The 25,388-nt window shown below is 40.0% G+C and overlaps 1 protein-coding gene across 1 annotated transcript in view; it reads left to right on the top strand.

Annotated features, from left to right (window-relative positions):
• LOC139464515 (protein odd-skipped-related 2-like) overlaps nt 1-25,170 on the top strand; it is an 81,101-nt gene extending 55,931 nt beyond the window's left edge. Inside the window, exons 6-7 of the mRNA XM_071246044.1 lie at nt 24,180-24,279; nt 24,970-25,170. Coding sequence (XP_071102145.1) covers nt 24,180-24,279; nt 24,970-25,155 — 286 coding nt within the window. The 3' untranslated portion in view covers nt 25,156-25,170. The remainder of the gene's footprint in view (nt 1-24,179; nt 24,280-24,969) is intronic.
• The last annotated feature ends 218 nt before the right edge of the window (nt 25,171-25,388 follow it).

The raw sequence follows: 25,388 nt of genomic DNA, 5'->3' as shown, positions 1-25,388 counted from the left end.
AGATGGGCAGTTTGTTGTAAAACAAAGTGTCTGGGTGTGAGGATGTAATTATACACTGCCACTATTTAATGGCGAGGTCGCCATTTCCCAAAGTGTGGGTGTATGTAGCCATGTGTGTGGGTGTGAAACATTTATGCTCATTTTTGAGTCATATATGCTTTATGTTTGGTGTGCAACATTCATGTTGTGATGTGATGTGACGCCCTGTCCTGTCATGTCGCATCGGACTATACCGGTATATATTTACCAGGCCATGTACATATTCCTTTGGACAGTCCTTTGGAGTACAATTTCTTTTTTCAAATCTAATAACGCGACCATTTCTAGATGGTAATTTTTGATGTAATCCAAGCGCATGAAATTCCTGGGCAAGCGTAGCTTTCACTTTTCACAATGTTATGTCTCTTCATTTAAATGTTTTTAATGTTATGTTTATACTTCATTTTGTACATTTACCACAACACTGTTAAATGATTTGGCCTCCCATACATGAATAAAACATATTTGGATAGCACAATGGATGGAACAGGGGGAAAAAAACAACAAATTATTTCTTAAGTTTGGAAACAAGAAACTATCTAAATAAATCCATAAACAAAATAGAACAGGAATATGGCAGAATGATTGAATCACAAGATGATATATTAAAAGAAGTAAAAGTCTATACCGTATTCGACCCATTGAGCGCCCAGGGCTCTTAAAAAAAGACAGAAAGAGTGGGTGCTTATTGGGGACAATTCAGATCAAATTGGCGTAAATTCATCAGTAAGCCTTACCGTATTTTCTTGAGAATAGTGCCACTTTTTTTCCAAAAAACACAGCTGTGTAGAAGGGGGTGCGCATTATACACAAATTAATGAGTTTGATGTTTTTTCCCCCATGGAAAGACATTACTGTGAGCACGTAACACCGGAAACACCATGTCAACAAATCCATACTGAAGTTCGCTAATTATTCATGTTATTACACCGTCTGGCTATAAAAAGTGTTCCTTGTATATCTGGACTTTTGTTTGTAACTTATTTCATTAATTTTATTCAAAATTCCTTTTAATATTGTTTTAATTAATTTCGGCGAAATCGTGTGTGAAGTGATCGGAAGATCGCACAACTCGCCGTTATTTACAGCAACCACGGTCAGATTACCACTATTGACGCCTTGAAACGAACTTAAGTTGACAGAGAATGGATACATATATCATAAATGCCATACTTTGAATCGTTAAGTCATATTTGTTTTTGTTGGACGATTCTATGTCAACACGTAATTCTCGCGATCACGCGATCACGTGCATGGGATCCTTGATGGTGACTGGTCAGACTGGTTCCATGTAAAAAATAATACCCGGCAATAGCGATCAGCTGCTTCGCTTAGGGTTATTATTATTTTAAATATGTTTAGTAAAAGCTGCATCTAAATTAACAAGATATTGGAATATATTATTCCTGATAAAAAAATAGTTTCACATACAACCTTTGCCGATCGTTGCATTTAAAATCCTGTAAAATTATATCATTGGGTGTGTCTTGACCAAATCACTGGTAGATTCCAAGAAAACGTGTGTACAGCTGATTGCTGTGTCCGGCTTAGTTTACGAGAAAATACACAAGGTAATCTTAATCCCTGGATATAAAACGATGCCTAGCTGAACAAAAAATACAATTTAAACAGTAAATCAACATGTCTGGTGATTTTTTTATCTCAAATTTTGAATTTGTATACTGACGAAGTTTCTCATCACCCGTTCATTTGCCGGACTTCGCTGAAGGGGTACGGTGTAATTTTTTCCTGCGCATAATATTCAAAGTCACAAATACCTAAAATAAACAGAATACAGTCATGCCCCGCTTATACGGACTTCAAATATCCGGAAACCTCGGTTCTTTCTGGAATATGACCTTGGGAAATGTCTAACAAAATCCTTAAATGACGCTTACAATAATGGACAATTGTCAATACCAGTTTGCTTAGTGAAACGGGGTCCAACTTCAAAGTTCTCCGCTCCTTAACTCTTTTAACACCGGCCTGCGATGTACCGACCACACCGTCAAATAAAATACAAAATAACATATAGTTTCATGATCCTACCTGTCATATCGGTCATTTATTTAATATACCACAATGTCAGAAAATGCGTATTTCATTTCAATTTTTCATAAATTTATTAATAGATTTAAAATTGTGAACTATGCCTACACTGTTATTGAAAAACAAATAATTCGGGACACATGCTTCGACAACGATTCCATATCGAACATGTAAAGGAGTAATATATAGACGTTTCAAGCAAATAGTAAATACATTTTAAAAAGTAATATATTAAATTAACAAACATATTTCCTAAAAATGCCAGACAAATACATCTTAGTTATTATTTCCACCTTTTTGTGCGATCATGTAATGTAAGTTGAATGACAACTTGGCATTTGTAGCCTCGATTTTTAGGCTCCGACACGATGTTTAATGCCAAAATATATGCATGAGAAATATTTGTCACAGGTCGTTGCTTACCACGATATGTCCACGAAGTTCCATAATTTAAACGATCAAAATAACACAATTTAACCAAAAACTTTCGTCTAAATATGAAATAAATCATACATGAGGACGGTGGCAAAAGCGTCATTAGAAACCAATTTCTATCAAATAAAGTCGCATGTTACAACTACGAATACACTCCTGGCGAGGTTACTGTAGTATTATTGATGTTCAGAGCTTTCTAACGATACCAAACATCAAATGAATCTTCGCACGTACTATTTATACAAAACTTTGAGGCATTTCCCGGTATTTTCGAGAGTGGAAAGCCACTATTATCAGGAAATATGTGATGATAGATTGTACTTAAAATTCTTTTTATCATCATGTTCCAATTACTTTAACAATGAAAATAACAAAATAATGTTAGTTTATAGCTGTATTATGAAATCTTAAAATTTACGAAAATCGCCAAAATGTTCGCTTTCTTGGTGCCTTATCTGGACGTTATGAATGTGTTAGATTTAATGTTAAAAACGAACTTAATTAAGTTATTACTGCATTATTTAATTAACTTGATAAACATAACTTTCAAATTTTGAACAGTAGGCTTAGACCTTTCAAATGGTGTATGACATGTAGTAACAAAGATGTTTTACAATTATTTCCTTGATAAATGGAGGCTTCATCTATCACAACACTCTCTGGGAACTGGTTTTGTTTGTAATTTATATTACAAGGATATGTCTCCCTGCTTTAGCTACCTCTTATTCTATCCCACATCTTCACGGCAGATATATATATATTCTTAAAATACACTGAATCTTCACGAAGGATTTTAAACATGTCATGAGTATGAATGAAACCAACTTCTATCCAATAAAATTGAATGTTACAACTATGAATGTACTCCTGGAGAGGTTACTGTGATATTATTGATGTTCAGCTACTAAAATGTTTGGGCCTAGAGTTTTTGAAATTTGCTGGCCCTTAAGGCTCTCAGTTTACTCTGTTGTGTTTCAGACACTATAGACTAATAGCCTGTATCCCATAAGGAAAAACCCCAAAGCAACACTCGAATAAACTGGCGACCAATAAACTTGCTATCAGTAGTCTATAAAATATCACAAAGGGTAAAATCTGTGTTACACCTCCTGATTAACTAGGGAAAAAAAGGATCAGTTATGGCTGAAAAATACATTGGTAAAATAACAAGACAAATCTTTGATCTACTAGACTACACCGATACCAAACAGATACCAGGTTCATTATCACTTCTAGATGTTGAGAAGGCATTTGATACAGTTGATTGGGAATTCATAGAATACATTAAACATTTTTTGGTTTTGGAATTTCAATAAAAATATGGATTAAAAAGCTTTTACAATGAAATTCAATCATCTGTACCAGTTGATGGCTTTGGATCTCCATTTTTAAAATTATCTAGGGTTGCCGACAAGGTGATCCTCACTTTCTCCCTATATCTTTATACTATGTGCTGAAATACTAGCAGTAATGATAAGAAATGTTTCTCATCCATTTGAGGAGGTAAACCTGACAAAATTTAGAGAAGTCAAATTATATGTAAACATCAGATTGAAATATAAAATGTCCCAAAATACTAGAATTAATACATGTGCAAAAAAATATCAATGGTAAGTGGACCATCAAATCAATATCAAAGTGGTGTCAATTATTCTATATACCATATTCGACGTAATAAGCGCCCTGCTCTAATAAGCGCCCTAGGTGATATTTGCTAATATAATTGCAAGTGAACAATCCCTATTAGCACCTCTTCCTATTGATCAATGTACACAAGATTTATTTATTCGTGTATAATACGCAACCGTGTGTAAAATGCACCCTTACTTATGGGCAATTAAATTCTGGAAAAATATATCTGTCGTGTATAATACGCTTTTGTATCATTTCAGGTACATAAACCCAGAAATTTACGATTTTTCAACTGTTTTTTTTTCACCCTAAGTATATTCTTATAAGAGCCCCCTGTTTCTAATTTTGAGAGCACCCTGGGTGCTTATTACGTCAAATATGGTAAATATACCTTGTTCTGGACCCCATAATGTTTTTGAAATTACCTGCAAGACATAACGATTACAAACGATAACCAAAATAAAAAATGTATACCACAATGACGTTATTAAGGCCTGTTGAAAATTCACAGATAAGATCAACTTCGATAGTAGAAATTATAAGGGTATTCCAGCACAATATATATGGCACAACGAGAACATAAAAATAGGAAATACCAGTATATTTGATCAAAAATGGTGTGTAAAAGGGATGTTTCATTATTGATCTTCTAGATAATAACAGACAATTCTTGTCATTCAAAACCTTTAAATGTGAAAACCAACTTTTTAATTTTACACATTTGTTCTACGCGCTGTTAATCAATACTGTCAAAGCCAACATTTGCCATTATCCTACAGTTTCCCTTTTTACCATTTCATATACTAGTATATGTATCATCTGTACCAACAAACAACATTTTGCTAAATGGAAGTATGAACTTGGACACGATATTGAAGAACAAAACAGGAAGAGTATCAATATTCTATCCTGTTCAGTTGCACGAACGTGACTAAACTTCAATGGTTCCAGTATCAAATTTTACATCATATATTGCCAACAAACTGTCTTTTTAATAAAATGGGATACATATACAGTATTATTTTGTTTTTTCAAAGGCATTACTTAGAAGTTGACGGATGACAAGGTAGACACAGTTTTATGAATAACAACTTCTCTAATACTGTAAACAGCTTTTTATATTATTAAAGAAGTTGTTATGCATAAAATTGTTTCTACCTTGTAGACAGTACTGTTCGCAGCTACTGTTCTAATGAAACAGTAGATGTTAAACATATATTTTGGGAATGCAACAAAGTGAGCTCCATCTGGCGTGACATGGAAATTTGGATATCGCACAAAATGCAAAGCCTGGTAACAATATCCAAAGAAAATGCTCCTTCGGTTATTTTTTGAAAAATAACAATCCTTTAAACCTATCCACCAACATTTCAATTTACACAGGAGCTCACTGAATTTTATAAGTTAACAAAGTACACTTCCATCACTAATTGTAATATAGTTTACTTTTATAAGCTCTGGTCAAGCTGTAATGCTTTATTTCTTTGAATATATTGTTATGCAAAATTGTGTAAATGCTCTGACAAAATAAACAAATTATTAAAACAAAACACATTCCTTATCAAACCAAGGTTGCTTAAGAGCAAAACTATATTTACTTATTTTCAAACAATCTGCAGAACACATTATATAACACTAAATAACTGTACTGCTTCATCCAGTGAATTCGAATAGATTAATTAAGTACAGTTAGCCTGGATACAGAGTCGACTGAGAGTAACAGGTCTTTAAACATAGCTGCCCTGTCCTCGCTCCACACATAAAGGTTACACACAACCAAATGTTTTCCCATAGACTTCTATAGTAACGTTATATTTTTTTTTAAAATAACTAAGCATTCAACAGCTATTACATGTAGGTGTGTGCTCAGTTTGGCCTTAGAGCAGCAATAAAAAATTAAAAAATGACTAGCTTAGTCAGCTCCTTTTCCAAGTACAGGAAGCTAAACACACCACCCCCAGTTTCGCACCAAATGTCGCCTACTTGAAAATAGCTGTGGTCACATTCAGCATAAGTCATCATGTTGAAAAAGACAGTACTAAATATAGAAAAACATGGTCAGTTTTAATAACTGGATGGATGTACATTTGAAAGACAAAAAAATCTTACAGAATATCCTCCAATCACAGCCTGCAGATATCTCTCTATCTGCACTGAAGGCTCCCTACGAAAAAAGCACTGTCCAAACTAGTTCTGATTTGGTGTAGTAGAACCTAAAGGTAACTGTCACCTGGTCCACGTGCATCATGGTCACAAGGGATGGGTGTGATGTGGTCACCTGAGTGAACAGTACAAGTGAGTGGCATGTATACAGATTCTGGCCTGGGAACAATGTGAAGTCACCTATCCCGACGTCAGTACCACAGCGACCATTAAATAGGAACCAACTCAAAGCAGTGCGAACATTAAGTAATGTTTTCCCATACTTGTTCACTACGATCACAGGAGGACGGTTTAACATTCACACTGTCACATAATTCTGAAAAATCTTGTATTCCAAGTCGATGGGCAACATCATCATCAACCACTTCTGGCAATGATCCTGTTCACCCATTTAAATAGCCACCAAGTAGGATGTAAAGATCACCAAACTTTTGTTTTAAATCTCGCAGTGTTTCAAGCAATATCTAACAATAGTTATCATTGTGTATAATTCTAAGAATACTACCTCTATTACATCATAACCATAAATTCCACACTACAAATTTTTAATAAATTTTCAACAGACGTCCTCTTCACTGCCAACATATTTAATAGTTGTGTGGGAAACCCTATCCCTCACCAGAGAGGCCATTGCGCATGCGCAAGGATTGAATCACCTCACTTCTTTCAACCCATGATCCTCATCAACTAGATGCAGATATTTGGGGAGGTGGGAGGGATTAATTCCTCATGTAATAGAGGTAGTATTCTTAGAATTATACACAAAGATAACTATTGTTAGATAATTCTTGTGAATACCCTACCTCTATTACATCATAGCCAGTATACACCATAGGGACCGGTGGGATCTGGTATCTAGCATCCCTTAGATATTTGGCTTTGTGAAGTGGGAATACAAGGATTGTAAACAAAAGGGACCAGACGGAATATGTCTAATATCCTACTTTCGAGGCTAGACATAGAGAAAACACGTCATATCATGGATATAATATACACATATTTAGCCACAAATGTGATACTTAGACATATTATGACGTCAGTTCCGGTGATGACATCACCTGTGACGTCACTTCCGGTTGTCATTCAATGACCTCGTTTGCGTTATATGTCTTCTATGATCTCATATCACCTTTTGATGTAGTTTTCCGTTATGCTCTTTTGGATAGTGATATTTAATGTATGTTTGATGTTAATCCAGTCGTGAGGTCTCCCATGAAGTCACTTCCAGTGGTAGTACATCATACATACTAGATTATCATGTAGAAACCGTATATCACTTGTATCCTTTCGATCTATGATTTCAGTGTTACCACTTGACTTGTCTACTATCCAATAGCAAACTAAGTACAAAGGTCAACTTACCCTGAGTTCATAAGGTATTCTGAAATCTTCACACACACACACACACACACACACACACACACACACACACACACACACACACACACACACACACACACACACACCACCTCTTTCTCCAATTCCCGAGAAGAGGGGGGAACAAGGATACTTGGAGACTATCACCTGGGCTGCCACCAAGGGTCCCAGTGTGTATAGTCCATCCAGATCGGTCTGTATGTCTCGTAAGTAAAAGTTTGAGAACGTGTTATGGGACTTCCACTGGCAGCTAGCTACGACTTGTTCAATGGAGACAGTATACGATGTGGCTAGACTTGTTGCAAGGGCTCTGATCTTGTGAGGCCTGCAGCTTCCCCAAGTTGGTGTGGAGACTTGTGCCAGTCTATAGTTATCTGCAATAACCGATCTGAGCCATCCCGCTACAGTACCCTTGGTTATGTCCTTTTCTGACGAGGGCTTGCAAGAGATGAAAAGGTGTTTTCTCTGCTTTCTGTGGGGTTGAGTTGCTGTAATGAAGTATCTCAAGGCTCTTATGGGACAAAGTAATCTGTTTGGATAGTCCACACTTTTACTTAAGGCTGGTATTGTATATTTCCTGTGTCCGAGTGGGCCAAAGGTTGACGACTGGTTTTTGGCAATAGAATCTGGAAGTGATCTGAACAACACTGATTTCCATTCTTGGGTATGAGTTACAGTGGAAATGTCAATAGCGTGTAATTCTGATAAACGAGCTGCAGTGGCCATGGCTAGGAGAAAGGCGGTGTTCCTGGAAACTAATATTAATGTCGCACTACTCCTGGGTTCATAAGGTGGTTTCATCAATGCTGACAATACTATTGATAGACCCATTTTGGAAATATACGTGGTGTTTTAATATCTTCCAGTGCAAAAGACTTCATGAGTCGATTCAGTACTGGGTGTGTACCTATAGATAGGCCATCGTGTTGTAACACTGATGCCAGGGCAGATCTATAGCCTTTGATAGTGCCATGTCGTAATCTCTTGTCGTTTCTGAGATAGAGCAAGAATTCAGCAACGATAGGTATCGTTATCTCCTTGCCTAAATAATTTCTTATTCTCCACTCGACGAACTTGTCCCATCTGTTATTGAATAGGGCAGATGATGCTGGTTGCCATGAGCTTGCCACTCTTCATGCAGCTGATTTAGAGTAACCGGCGGCTTGCACCTTTTTCGAGATAACTTCCAAGCGTGAAGGTGGAGATTGTTGAGGCGGCCGTAAAACATGTCCTTTTTCGGTTGTATCAGTAAATCGTGACGTACCGGGAGTTTCAGAGGTTCTTCCTCAAGGAGGTGTAGTAACCTTGGAAACCAAGCCCTGTTTGGCCATGCCGGGGCTATGAGAATTATGACACAGTCTGTCTCTTCTATTTTCTTCACTCTGTCTAGAAGAGCCCATGGGGGAAATGTGTAAGCAAACATTCCCTCCCAGTTCATAGATAGAGCATCGACCTGGAGAGCTAGCGGGTCTCGTACAAGGCTGACGTAGACTGGTAGATTGTTGTTGAGACATGTGGAGAATAGATCTAGGTTTCGAGTATCCCATAGGAAGGTTATCCATTTGAATATTTTGGGATGTAGTGACCATTCCGTGGGTAGTATCTTGTTTTTCCGGGATAGGTAATCTGCTAGGATATTTAACTTGCCTGGTATATGTCTTGCTTCGATCCTGCAACTCACTGAGTCTACCAAGGCAAATAAATGTGTAGCGTCCTTCAATAAAGGCTGAGACTTTGTGCCACCTGGTGCTGTATGTAAGCAACCCCGGTTGAGTTGTTTGTAGCAATCTTTACTGACGAGTCGTGCAGACAATCTTGCTTCTGAGATTCGAACTTGTGGGGGTTGGATGAAGGCTTCCAGCTCTAGATTTTGGTGGTATTCATCCAATTTTGCAGGGGACGTAACTGTAGTCTGCCTCGGTTAGATCTTGGATAGAGGTGAGCGTGCTGAGGCAAGACATCCACCAGCGTCTTGATTTGATGGGCTGATCGAGTGTGCTTGATATCATGTCTTCTACTCTTGAATATCTGTCCTCTGGAGACGCTACTATGCCTTTGTTGAATAGAAATCTTGCGCCTATGTAGGTGATGTCCTGTGTGGGTACTAATTCTGATTTTTGAGGGTGAACCAGGAAACCTAAGTGTGTTAGTAGTTGAATAAGGCACACTGTATTTAATCTGATTTGCGATTTGTCCTGAAATCGACTATATATCTGTGTAGCCTTATGAGCTTTATATGGGCGAATCTGATGATGGGATTGGTGATCCTGGTGAATAGCCATGGGGTGATGGATATGCCGAATGGAAGTACCCTGAACTGGTATCTCTGACCGTTGATTGCGAAGCGCAGATAACGACGATGACTTGGATGGATGGGAACGTGAAGATAGGCGTCTTGGAGGTGTATGCTTGTCATCCAATCTGCTTTCCTTAAGGCATTCTTCAACTTCTTGATAGATTCCATCTGGAACTGGAGATTTTCCAGATAATCTTTGTTTAGGACCTATAGATCTATGATTAATTGCATCTCTGAAGAATTCTTCTTCGGTATCAGGAATACTGGGGAGTAGAATCTGTGAGTGGTGTCTGACTCTCTTTGAAAGTAGTTTTCGTATGGCTACTTCTGCTGCAATTAACTTTCGTCCTGATAGATGGAATCGGGGTCCAGTGGGATGGATGACTAGTCAAATTCCCTGATTTTGGCCATGTCAATGTGCATCCTGGTGTTAGGTTTCGTCGATCGTAGAAGTCTTCATCAATACTAGGCTGTTGTGCGAAGGGGGCATCATGTGTCCTGTAAGCACTTTTATTAATAGCTGGCATACCAAGTCTGATATTATGCGCCGATGAAGCATTCAATGATGCTTCGATTGATTTGATGACGTCATCAATATATGACGGACAGGGAAAGGTAAGAATTCTTCAGTCTTGCTGACAGGTTCTTCATACCCAGCACGTTCTAACAAGGGTTTGGCAGCCGTTTTGTCCTTGTTATCTGGTTTTAAGGCCGGCATCAGATTATAAAGTTCGGCAATGATATCTTTAATGGAATAATTATTTGGTTTGTAACTATCCCCCGTAGTAGAGTCCCCATTGCATGAAGAACCAGTGCAGCCCCTACTCAGGCTGCGCTGGGGGTAGGACATATGGCTGGGGGTAGAGTAATCCCAGTCATCTGATTTAAGGCTAGCGGCGCGGGAATCACGTGCTCTGTAACTGTATGATTGTGATGTAACATCCACTTCACTTTCCCCGCCCGTATAACTGGACTGTGTGACAATATGGGATGGCGCACGCTTAGGAATTCTATCCTGATTTGCACGAGCTTTGTCAGTACGTCTATCATAGTGGCTAGAGGGTGACTTGTGTGTATTTCTGTGCATACTGCAATGCAATGTCCCTGATTCACGATCTACCCTATGATGTGCGTGGTAGGGAGGGAATCTGTGAGATTTTCGATCTCTTTTTATGACTCTCCTACCGTCCTCATAATAATCTGATTCAGCTTGACTCTGTGCATGTCTGCTGTGTGAGGATGCCCTGTCATATTCAGCCTTAGATCTCTTTTGAATCTTGTGTTGTGCGACGGATTCTTTTAACCAATTCAATGTCTGTAATGATTGACAAACGTATTTGTCAATCATTACAGACATTGAATTGGTTATTTTTTTCCGTGAACTAATTTTATGATAAAGGGGGAGCGTGGCATAGAGTGGAAATCGGTTGCTTCTTCCAAGCCTAGATTATCCACCTTACAAGTTGCTTCCGGATGTACATGACTGGTAATATTAAAACCAGAAAGGTACATTGGCTCCTTCACTATATTGGGAGATTGGGATGAGCGACGAGATCTCTTCTCCTCAGAAGGCGAGACGGCGTCCTCGCGCGACACTCGCTTGTTACCCTTGTGATTATCTTTAGGTTTCACAATGAACTTAATCACTTTCTTACATGAAGCAGATGAATATTTTGCCGACGCTCTAGTGTTCGTCTTATAATCAGGGTCATTGTGCCATGCCTTAGAAAGTTTTTCAACTTCTCCTTAGACAAAGGTTGACAATAATTGCACCTTGATTTTTGCGTGCAATTGCTTTTCTTGCATGATAGGCATCTATGGTGAGGGTCACCAGGGATCTGATGTTGCCCACAACCTGAACAGACAGGCGTCTGTTTTGGGGATGAAGTCCTCATCCCACAAACTTCAGCCTTCTTATACCCCTGTTCTCTGCTTGTAGAGCTGCTCACTGCTTGAGATGGTCTAGTGTGGCTTGTAAGTGTGGAACAGCAATCATGTGTACAGATGTATGCAACAAAAATATTTCCTTGTTATCATCTGGACACACAGGAAAGAAGTGAGGTGATTCCCGCCTCGCGCATGTGCAGTGGCGTCTCTCCCTCACAACTATTAGATATGTTGGCAGTGAAGAGGACGTCTTTTGAAAATTTATTAAAAATTTGTAGTGTGGTTCTCAGCATAAATGTTAATTTTATATTTTTGTTTGTGCAGTGATCAACATATCCTTTCACCTTATATTAACATTGATGTCTACACAACAGATGTATATATTTGTCACCTACATAAGGTTTTTCCATTTATTTGCAGTTGTCATTTATCATTCAGAATCGTCTGTGAACGATGACATTTCTTCTCTGTATCAAGTTACTATTTTCTATCCCAGAATGCAATATATTTGGTAGAGTGTGTACAAGAGCCTCAATGTCGTTCAGCTGTTTCCATTGTTCCCTCAGCTGTCACTACGAATCACGGTCCTTCAAGGAAATCTACACAATCCTTTGCTATCCTGTTGTGTATGCAGTACAACTGTTTGTTGCTCACAGATGACAATTTCAGCCAGATCGCCATCAACATGAAGGATTAACCAGGATACGACCTGTGACCTGCATGAAAACAACAATGGCGACGATCGTGACGAAGCGTCTAGCCCTGTTTCCTCTCACAGGAATGTAACAGAAGCTCTCCTTTTTGACAGCTGCTGATAATCGACAACGGCTGCCAGACATGGGTGTCAATGTGCCCACTTTCTGGTCCAGACGGACATTAATGCAGTTTAATTGAAATATGAGGGTGATGACAGGCACCAACAGCACGGTCGCCACCACTACGATCCCTCAAACCGATCCAGTCAGTCAAGATCAAGGCAGTGATGTGCTGCTGCAGAGAGACAATTCACAGGACTTTGCTCTGATAATTCTGCTAGTGTTACAGAAAACACAGTGACAGTGTTTCATTACAGGGAGATCGCTGAACTGAAGTCTATCGTCATGACCTTGGGACAACAATTACAACCTCCTACAAGTACATTTACCACCACCAGTGAAAATGACAACCCAGAGAGGAGTCAAGACAAGCCACAGGAGCAAGTAGAGATTTTCCCAGACAGCTAAACAGGGACATACCCTCGGATTCACGGCCACACATACACACATTTCATTCACTCTTAACTGAGATACAAGGTAATATGTCAATCTAGCCTTGCTTCTTCTGCCAAATCAGGAAATTTAGACACAGTGTCAGATTTTTACAGTCTTTCAACTTCCATAATAATCTGATCCCTTTCCACTTTTCCGCAGGGTATCCCTATTCTCGCAGGCCGGCACGGCCCTGGTCCGGCGCAGCCACCAGTTTTCCAATTGCATACCCGCCGGGTACTTCCATAATAATCTGATGCCTTTCCACCCCTATGCCCGCAGGGTATCCCTATTCTCGCAGGCCGGTATGGCCCTGGTCTGGTGCAGCCACCAGTTTCCAATTCCATACCCGCCGGGTACTTCCATAATAATCTGATCCCTTTCCACCTCTATACCCGCAGGGTATCCCTATTCTCGCAGGCCAGCACGGCCCTGGTCCGTCGCAGCCACCAGTTTTCCAATTCCATACCCGCAGGGTACGCCTATCCCTCAATTCCATAATAATCTGTTCCCTTTACACCCCTATACCCGCAGGGTATCCCCATTCTCGCAGGCCGGTAGGCCCTGGTCTGGCGCAGCCACCAGTTTCCAATTCCATTCCCTCAGGGTACACCTCTCCTTCAATTCGGTAATGATCTGCTCCCTTTCCACCCCTATACCCGCAGGGTATCCCTATTCTCGCAGGCTGGCAGGGCCCGGGTCCGGCACAGCCACCAGTTTCCAATTCCATACCCGCAGGGTACGCCTATCCCTCAATTCCATAAGGAAGGAACACCTATCCTTAAAATTTGCTTGTCGTGTGATCCCCCTGAAGATCCTTTGTGTCCTACCTTACTGACTATCAACCAAAGTAGCCAACTGCATCATCATATTCAGCTGCCTCAAGACCTTCGAATCGACTTTCGCATGTGGAACCCTTTCCTCTCACAGTGGAATGGCATAGCAGTATTTCATGATGTTGAAATGACATCCGCCTTACACATGAACCGATATACTGACGCTGCTGCAACGGTTGGCCATGGTGGATACTTCAACATATTCAATTTCAACGTATTCAGTTTCCAACTCCATACCCGCAGGGTACTTCCATAATAATCTGATCCCTTTACACCCCCATACCCGCAGGGTATCCTTATTCTCACAGGCCGGCACGGCCCTGGTCCGGCGCAGCCACCAGTTTCCAATTCCATACCCGCAGGGTACGCCTATCCCTCAATTCCATAATAATCTGTTCCCTTTACACCCCTATACCCGCAGGGTATCCCCATTCTCGCAGGCCGGTAGGCCCTGGTCTGGCGCAGCCACCAGTTTCCAATTCCATTCCCTCAGGGTACACCTCTCCTTCAATTCGGTAATGATCTGCTCCCTTTCCACCCCTATACCCGCAGGGTATCCCTATTCTCGCAGGCTGGCAGGGCCCGGGTCCGGCACAGCCACCAGTTTCCAATTCCATACCCGCAAGGAACACCTATCCTTAAAATTTGCTTGTCGTGTGATCCCCCTGAAGATCCTTTGTGTCCTACCTTACTGACTATCAACCAAAGTAGCCAACTGCATCATCATATTCAGCTGCCTCAAGACCTTCGAATCGACTTTCGCATGTGGAACCCTTTCCTCTCACAGTGGAATGGCATAGCAGTATTTCATGATGTTGAAATGACATCCGCCTTACACATGAACCGATATACTGACGCTGCTGCAACGGTTGGCCATGGTGGATACTTCAACATATTCAATGGGGCCTGGTTTGCAGAGAAATGGCCATTCCTGGAGCACGAATCCAGGGCATTCATGGAGCTGTATCCAATCATGGTTGCTGCTAAACTTTGTGGATATTAGTGGACACAGAGACGAGTGCTATTTCATTGCGACAACCAGGCCAGCGTGTTAATTATTAAAGGTCGATCAACAATGCAGGAAGATTATGGCTTTGATGAGAACACTGACTAGGACGGCAGCTAGAATAATTTTGTTCTGTTAGCTCAACATGTACCCGGAATACACAACGAACTTGCTGATTCTCTATCTCCGTTCCACATGGTGAATTCCGCAGTGGTGCCGCAGGCAGATGTACTGCCGGAACAGTGCCCACCCAGCTCAGACATCATGTGGCAGCAGCTATCAGTCAGGGTACTAAACCTGCATACACTACAGGCTCCATGTGCTATGTAATTTTTCTGTTGAAATTCAGCATGGTCAGCAACCTGTGAATCCAGTTCATCCTCTCACCCTAAGTGAGACTATATACAATATTTCGTAGCCCATTGTTTTTTTGGAGTGCTAAAACTGAAACATGACACTGTGGATTTATCTGGCCGGTATCGAGTTCATGTACCCCCAAGCTGGTATCAAGACCCTTTTTGACGATGTATCTTCAGGAGCTGTACACAGACTACAGACTTTATTTGGAGGTTACAAGAAATGCAATCGATATCTACAAAGTAGCGCTTGCCTATTACTTACAGTGTTTTATGTAAACTAGTGGCTCAGTTACAAGTAGGCGTGTTTGGATATATCAATGATCTGGCTATGCAATGTATGTGCATAACTGCCTATTTTGGATTTCTCCGTCGTGGAAAATTTACTTGTGCCTCGTCGTTTGATCCAGATGTACATCTAACAGTGAGTGATGTGCAATTTGAACAGACACAACATAGTGCATCCTAACCTTAAAGCTTCCAAACAGATCCCTTCAATAGGGTATGCAACTAGCGTTGTTCGCTACATCTAAGACTGGGTGTCCTACATGACCTGTATGACATGGCTTCAAGTTAGGAAGTTGAACTGAGCAAAATCCAGTGATCCTCTTTCATGGAATCAACTCTAGAGCTGCAACTAGAACTGTCTTCTTGTCCCGGCTGAACATTTTCTCTCACCAGGGCAGGCTAGAATCCAGTGCTTATTCTGGACATTCATTCCACATTGGTGCAGCAACTACAGCTGCTAGTGCAAGTGTGGGAGATCAATGGATTAACATTGGGCAGGTGAAATTCAGACTGTTTCACCAGATACATCAGAACACCAGAAGAGACACTAAGGAAGCCCAACAAGCATTATTCTATGAGTGACTCTTTCTTCCATTAGAGGCTTGACCAACGTGTGTGTTATGACTTACATTATTCTGCTTCTAATCAAATGCCTCAAGTCACATGACTGAACTGTTATTCCTATCGGTGCTACTAACACTCATCAGTGCTTCCTGACACCGTTCAATCTAGTTCTGTGACATTACTTCGATGTTATAACTCACTGGATTCAGTATTTAATTCTCATATGTATATATTTACCATTATCATCTTCACTCATTTTATACTTTCTTATCACTTTGGGGGCTCTCGGTTTTTTACCTCGTTTTGGGCTTTGCAAGCCAATCATTCTGTAAACTATCATAATATGGCTTGCGCCCCCCAAAGTATTTTCCTTTTCACTTATACCCGCAGGGTATCACCCTTTCTACATATTTTCATTTTATCTTTTTAGATCTACCCGCAATCATTTTCATATATATTTCAAATTCACTTATGCAACCCGCAGGGCTGCCTTTTTATACTACTTACCAGCAGCATAAGTTATCTTTCCAACACCGAGTCAGCCCCTGAATCTTATGCTAAGTATTGTATATAATAAACATTTGATCGTACTCAATTGTTTTGTTGTCACTGCACAAAATGTTAATGTTATATTTTTGTTTGTGCAGTGATCAACATATCCTTTCACCTATTATTAACATTGATGTCTACACAACAGATGTATATATTTGTCACCTACATAAGGTTTTTCCATTTATTTGCAGTTGTCATTTATCATTCAGAATCGTCTGTGAACGATGACATTTCTTCTCTGTATCAAGTTACTATTTTCTATCCCAGAATGCAATATATTTTTCCCTGGGCATGCGCAGTACTACGGATGTGACGTCATTTTGTTTTCCTATATTAACAAGAGCCTCAATGTCGTTCAGCTGTTTCCATTGTTCTCTCAGCTGTCATTACGACCCTCCGTCCATCCCCATCTCCACCAAGGGGCTGGCTCGGAAGGGGCTTTGCAAGCCAATCATTCTGTAAACTATCATTATATGGCTCGCAGCCCCCAGAGAATTTTCCTTTTCACTCATACCCCCAGGGTATCACCCTTTCTACATATTTTCATTTTATCTTTTTAGATCTACCCGCAGGGTTCTAAGTCATTTTCATATATATTTCAAATTCACTTATGCAACCCGCAGGGCTGCCTTTTTATACTACTCACTAGCAGCGTAAGTTATCTTTCCAACACCGAGTCAGCCCCCGAATTTTATGCCAAGTATTGTATATAATAAACATTTGATTGTACTCAATTGTTTTGTTGTTACTGCACAAAACAGGAATTTATGGCTATGATGTAGTAGAGGTAGGGTATTCACAAGAATTATACTAATACATGTCTCATTGACATACCTTGTTGATCCATCGAGATGGATATATACACATGCGACAAGAATCTTTTTCCACACCAAAAAAGTTCTTGTCGAGGATAATATACACAGCAATCTTACCAATAAAATAGCCTTTAATATTTAAAATTATATTTTTCGAGTTTCCATGGCAACAACTTTGACTTAGACTGAAAATGGTGGTAGTCCTCGTTTCCGGAGCAGATCTTGAAAACCGTATGATATTTCTTCACCAAACTTGGCACATTACATCTCGCAGTATTGAATACATTTCCTTTCTTGTTGGCAAGTTCTGCATTGCTTGTGTGTATGTTCCTCCAAAAGTGTCATGGACGTATTCACTTACTAACTTCATGCAGAAACTTCAGGATCTCTCCAAGCATCATAAATGTGAACATGTCCTAGTTACTGGGGATTTCAACTGTGATGAGTGAAAAACTGAAACTTGAAGATTTCTTTTATGTGCGTGTAGCGGCCATAAAATTTCCATGTCCTGTGATGGGATTTGAACCACGGACCTTCTGATCTGAGGTCGGACGCCTTGTCCACATGACCAAAGAGGTTAACCCCGTCAGCAAGCTGACAAGGTAAGGATGTCATCTGTGGGATGACTCCACGCCCTGCAACATACTCTCCCGTCAACAAAAGGCATGTCCTGCTACATGCGGAAAATGACTCCAACTCATTCACTCTCCAACTCTTGGAGCTACATTGGACTTGTTGTTTACTGATCATGCCAGTGCTGTAGCATTCCAGACTCCAGTCTACTACTGATCATCAGATGATTGGTGCTGTACTTCTCAGTACACCCACCTCATGGTGACACCTGCTCTCAATGATCTCTAAGCAAAGCAAGAACTCCCTTACTTCTCTGATTATTGTTTAAGTAATAACACAACTCATTACAAATACAACAGTGTAACTGATCTTAAACTTACTCAACTGTATAAACACTGCCTCCTATTCTGTATTTATTCTTGTCAACCATACTCTGTACTTCACTTGCTTGATAACAGTGTTAGAACCTACACCTAAACGTCGCTCCTAATTGTAATAAAGAAGTTGTTCATCCATATGTTACATATCCATTTCAAATACAGTTACGTATTCTATCATCAACTTCAGATGGCAAAACAACACCAGTAATAACTTTCTTTAGTGCTGCAATCAGGCCATTCACAAAAAGGTCCAGTGATCATAGTTCTGTCATAGCGACTGATTTAGGACATCCATTGTCTGAAGAACATTTGATTGCAAAGGCTCATTACCCTGGAGCCATGACATCTATATGCCTTGAAACACTTAATTGCTGTTATTTATCAGAGGCTAATCCTATTTGTTAATCCCCATTTTTGTGTACATCGACCGTCTGCCATCTTGAACAGGATGTGCAAGTATGTCACTGATGATTTACTGTTTACATTTATATTTATTACTTACTAAATGTCAGGTGACCTTGGCTATATAAGCCTTGGTCCAGAGGAGATTAGGAAGGAGAAAAGAAAGGTCTTACCCTTAGCCTAGCTAGGGTTAGGCTGGGTGCTCCGGGGTACTTAGACAACAACCACTACCACTATGTGCTGACCAGGCACATGGTGTCTTTTGTATGTATATATCAACATGTATAAAGTATAACTGTATATACCGCAAGCCATCGTCTCCAAGTTGTCACTTCCTACTGAGAACCATACGTCGGTCCCTTGCATATACGAGTATGCAAATTGTTCATTAATCGACGTCGGACAGACACGCGTTGTTAATTTGGTGGAGCTATCGGGTATGACAGACTTCTTAGTCTGTCCTTTCCTGTACCTCTTTGCAGCATGGCATATGGTTCACAAAACTGTAGGAAGTGACAGTCTCTTATTAAAAGGATATACTACCTTCCTGGAGGCCAATCACCAAGAGCAAAGAAATGGCCTTTAACAAAATTGAAGAAAAAACAAGAACCTCTCCAATCAAGAACAAGTTCTCCGATCCCAAACCTTCCCTGCTCGACACTGCTAAGACTTCCCCTTTAAGATGTCGTTCCTGCACATGACCTAAGAAAAGAAGTTTACACGCCTATCCCACAGAGACCCGACCACAGCCATCTTCATGCAGACCCTGCATAAATACAGAAACCGCCTCACGGGCACCTACAAGATGGACACTGTGTACAAGATATCTCATGGGGACTTACTAATTTGTGTTTACTTACATGGACACAATCAAGGATATATATTGTGTGACTGTTGAATAGTGCAACCAGGTATGATTAATCAAAGCCAGTATATTAATGCCAAAATGTGTCTTTCCAAAATTCTGTTTTGTATATGTGCAACATACTCCAAATTACATCTTTAGTCAAGCTAGATCTTTGAAGTTATTGTGTAGGGAATCTTTGAAATGTCTCCAGGCCACGCCAGACATATAGTTGCAGCTAGGGCCCAGACGAACCTAAGCTGTAGGGTTATCGAGTCACACCTTAAAGCTCGACTCGTAATTTCAAAAATCTAAACGACAAAATTTGTCATTTGTTACAAGTAATTAATGTGCACATTCTGGTACAAAACTGAATGTATTGTCTAGGACTTTGAATTCAGATTAGGGATATTCTTGGGTGAGCCACCCCTACACATATGTTTATTGTATGTCAGTATTAAGTAATTAACAGCACATCAGTATTCAGCATTTCAGAGTTTTGATGTCGGAATTAAGGATTTTTATTTTTTTTCTTGGGCATCGCACCCACAATATCTGGGCAAGCTCCGTCAAAGACACGGGAAGAGCACCCATTGTACTTAAAAGGGCAATAGTACCCACAAGTACCGTTTGAGTCACACGGTAAAGCTAGACTCCTGGTTTCAAATTTCTTTATGCGAAATATTTGCTGAGATGTTTAATTTGTACTTTTTATGACATTAATCATTATCATTATTCGGTACTGAGTCGCACCGCCAAGCCAGACTCCTGAATTCAAAGAACCTTCAGTGATATATTTATTGAATCTGTGCAAAGCGGAAATTAACGTGTAGTGAAATTGCAAATTACAAAGATCACATAGTTTTCAAACTGGCACTAATTCAAATTGGCTAGATGATCACTTTCATACCGCCATTGCATAGATATATTTGTTGCACAAGGATTTCATATAACTGATTTTGATCACATTTGCATGGTTGTTTTCCTGGGTGATAAAGTTCACACATATCAATTTGGACTCATGTAAGCTTGGGGTCCAAGCTTCACGTAACGGAGGGAACAACTTACTCAACTGTATAAACACTGCCTCCTATTCTGTATTTATTCTTGTCAACCATACTCTGTACTTCACTTGCTTGATAACAGTGTTAGAACCTACACCTAAACGTCGCTCCTAATTGTAATAAAGAAGTTGTTCATCCATATGTTACATATCCATTTCAAATACAGTTACGTATTCTATCATCAACTTCAGATGGCAAAACAACACCAGTAATAACTTTCTTTAGTGCTGCAATCAGGCCATTCACAAAAAGGTCCAGTGATCATAGTTCTGTCATAGCGACTGATTTACGAAATCCATTGTCTGAAGAACATTTGATTGCAAAGGCTCATTACCCTGAAGCCATGACATCTATATGCCTTGAAACACTTAATTGCTGTTATTTATTAGATGCTAATCCTATTTGTTAATCCCCATTTTTGTGTACATCGACCGTCTGCCATCCTGAACAGGATGTGCAAGTATGTCACTGATGATTTACTGTTTACATTTATATTTATTACTTACTAAATGTCAGGTGACCTTGGCTATATAAGCCTTGGTCCAGAGGAGATAGAGAGAAGAAGAAGAAAGGTCTTACCCTTAGCCTAGCTAGGGTTAGGCTGGGTGCTCCGGGGCACCAAGACAACAACCACAACCACTATGTGCTGACCTGGCACATAGTGTCTTTTGTATGTTTATATCTACATGTATAAAGTAAAACAGTACCGCAAGCCATCGTCTCCAAGTTGTCACTTCCTACTGAGAACCATACGTCGGTCCCTTGCATATACGAGTATGCAAATTATTCATAAATCAACGTCGGACCGACACGCGTTGTTAGTTCACAGGAGCTAATGCATTGCACACAACCGGACATGTCATATTGGCGGGGGATATGAGTATTTCATACTTGTTATAATAGTCTCTCTTATTGTTGAGTCGCAGGTTCTTTAGTACCTTTCTCTGTGTTTTAGTAAGGTCGTTAACTACCCCACAGCCATTCTCACTCAGTTGTGGATGTAGACCAATCACTTTAATCTTCTTGACTATTGAGCTAAAGCAAATAATGAATAAGAATAAGAATAAGCTACACCTTGTCTGTAAATAAATCAATGTCATCAACACCAAGGTGCCTTCTCTATAATTCAATAAAGCAAGATATTCTGCATTTGACTGTATTGCTCCAATTTGTCAACACATCTTCATTGTCTTGCACGTTTCTTGTCAGATCTCCATATGAAGTTTGGTCAACTGGAACTGAGTTATTTTCAGTACCATCTATTCGTTCAACAACAGCGTTAAGATCGAGGCGTAGTATTTGCTGCTGGCATATTATGGATGTCAATCTGTATCTTATTCACACACCTGTTTATCATCCTGGTATCCGCTTTAATGTCTCTCTTTCTCTGGACAGTTTACCTTTCATCGTTCGAAGTTTGTGTAAAATCACATCTTTCCCTGAAATGCCATCTTGGATTTTGGTTTGGCTTGTAGTTCTCGGGTTAAGCTCTATGTCACCTGATAACAACAACTGACAATGTGTGAGAAGCACAACTGAACTCAGACTCGCTTCACTGTAAAGCACTATAAATGTCTCCATGAGTCGATAACTCACCCCTGTGCCTCGGTCCCACGGGGTATACACTCAAACATGGCTGATCTCTTGTGTGCATCGTGGGCGGGAGAAAGTCTTATTCTCATTCTCCATGTCTCGATACTAACCCCTATTAATCGCTATGGACTCCCAGGCGTGTTGTAAACCAGTATGTGTATACCAGATGTTATTCGGTGCATTTGGTTTTCAGAGAATATAGATTTGTGGAGGACCGAACTGCACCTGCCACGAACTGGAACGGACGTAATGTCTATCTCCTAATTAATACGACCTTGTTTAGATTAAGGTATACTTATCTCATTGAAAGGTTGTATCTCTGTTTAAAACGTGAAATAAAGGTATGTGTGACAGGGAGCAGCTCAGACTGATGGTAAGGGATTGTATAGAAAAAAAAAAAATTGTCCCCATACATTCTTGAAAACGCTAATTATGCTTGACTGTGGAAAAAAACCCAACTTGCCTGCCTTATATCATGGGTTGGCTCGTTGAGGGGTCCGTTGTATCCCACCTTCGAGTTGTGTAATGCGTTTTGCTCAAATGAGCTCCGCTTCCACAAATTGTTTCCTCAATCACGGACATGACAGGTGTCAGAGACTTCACTCCCGATACACCTCTGATAATGTTATTATTATATGATTTTCTTACCTTCTTTTAAGGTCAAGGTCACATGTGGTCACAAAATTTGGAATTAAATCAGGAAAATCTGGGCTTTTTAATGTTATCAAAGACACTAAATAATTAGCAAATACAGTGCAATTTCTCAAAAAGTATTAATGCATTTATCATGTCAAGGTCATCATTCAGATTTTGATATGGTTATATAACTGAAAGTTTCTGAAGCATTGCTACCTTAACAGGCATGGGACTTTATATTTGCATGCATTGGTGCCAGGTCTGGCGAGTATGGAGGGAGAGGAAGCTTTTCGACCCCACATTGTTGCACAGCAGCCTTTGCAAGTTGAGAGGTGTGAGAAAAGTCATTGTAATGATTCCACAGTCTGCATTCCTCACTGCTTTTATTTGATTGATTCTCTTAGGCGAAGGATGAGGCAAATCAGCATAGTATGCACCGGTAATTGTCTTTTGACATCTTGAGTTATCTGCAAGGATCAAACACTTTGCATCCCAGAATACAGTGGTCATAAATTTCTTCACTAATCTTGAAGACTTGAACTTCTTTGGTGCCGGAGAAGTGGAATGTTGCCAGTCTTAAACATAGCTGCCCAACGTGTAACAGTGGAATAGCTAGGGCACTTATCTCAATATACTTGTGTCATGAATGTCTTGGCGAGTACTTTTCTCACAAGTCAAAAACTTGATGACTGCTCAGTTCTTTTCATTTCTATGTCCATTTGGACCCCTATCATGTTCAACTGGCTGTCACTAGTACACAAACGGCCTCAGACCAAATACACTTGCAATGAACTACTCAAACAATGTACTACATTGACCAGTTCACTTTGTTATGGCCCATAGTTGAAAGTTAGTCAGGCTTAGAACGTTTTGACCAGCCCTAGTATTTACACCATTTAAGTGTTTGTATACATTGCAACCAAGCAAAATCTATTGTAATTCCAATCACATGCAATATCCTATTTTTGCATTCTGGACATATATGAATCCATATTCCTGCTCAAGATATAAGGGTTTTTACTATGCTTTTAACTTAACTTACATAACTCCTAACATATTCTGGATTTGGGATTTCATTTCTCTTAATACGACTTCCTGGACAATGTTCCAGAGAGAGATTCATGCTTTCAACTGTTGCTTTTCAGGTATATCCACTCCAAAGAGAAACCTTTCAAGTGCATGGAGTGTGGAAAGGGCTTCTGTCAGTCCCGTACACTTGCTGTTCACAAGGCTCTTCATATGCAGGTGAAATATATACAAACTGCAAACCATGTTGCTGCAAATTCATCTTACACGATTCCGCCAAATGGTGGAAAGTTGCAAAGTAGTGATTTATGGTAACAGTTACAATCTGTGGAATGGCAAATTTTTGCAATTGTGTGTCAGTTGTCAGGACTGATAGTCAACCGTTCAAGCTGACCTTTATTCAAATACTGTCTATCGTAGACAGGTGCGATGGAATTTTTTGCTATCCGATGTAGGCAGCATGAGGCCATTATGCAGAGATTCAATATAGCTAGTCATTATTAATGATAATTAATACCTTTCCACAGACCTAATAAAGCAATCCTATACTGAAACTGTGTATAATGGTCCCATACTGCATACATCAGATAGAAATCAATTTCCAGTGGACTGATTCTTTTCAAAAAGCGGTCGGTGGGGTAGCCTAGTTGTAAAAGCATTTGCTCGTCAAGTCCAAGATCCGGCGTCAATTCCCCACATGGGTTCAGTGTGAAGCCCATTACTGGTGTGCCATGCCATGATATTGCTGGAATATTGCTAAAAGCGGCATTAAGCCATATTCTCACTTTTTCAAAATGGCGACTGACAAGTTAGATAGCTAGACCGCTTTACAAGTATTGATTAATGAGGTTTTTATCAACATGTAAATATTTCGCTTTTCATTAGTATTGTTTCTTTGTATATCTACAGAGTTTATCCGGTCACTCATGTCCACGCTGTGAGAAGTCCTTCAGTCAGCGGAGCAACCTGAAGACACATCTGCTAACCCACTCCAATGACAAGCTGTACTCATGCAGAGTGTGTGCCAAGATCTTCCGCGGGAACAGTGACCTGCGCAGACATATAGCCATGCATACACCGGAAACACAAAGATGAACTTGATGCTATTACTGAAACTTGATGAATTGTATAGCTGGATCAGTGTTTAACATAATTACATATTGAACCACTTAACCACAATCTTGTTTGCTTTGTCCACCCTTTTCTCTTGATAATTTGTGTTAACATGAATGAAGACGTAACCGTGGTAACTGTCAAAGGACTATACAGAATGTATCAGCGATAATCATATGAAGAAACATGACAATACACAAGGACTTGCAGGGACG

This window comes from Haliotis cracherodii, unplaced genomic scaffold (genome assembly GCF_022045235.1).
Source record: "Haliotis cracherodii isolate W230 unplaced genomic scaffold, xgHalCrac1.p SCAF_1, whole genome shotgun sequence".
Taxonomy (NCBI): Eukaryota; Metazoa; Mollusca; class Gastropoda; order Lepetellida; family Haliotidae; genus Haliotis; species Haliotis cracherodii.
The sequence above is the reverse complement of the archived record's forward strand: the minus strand, read 5'-3'. Positions and strand labels throughout refer to the sequence as shown.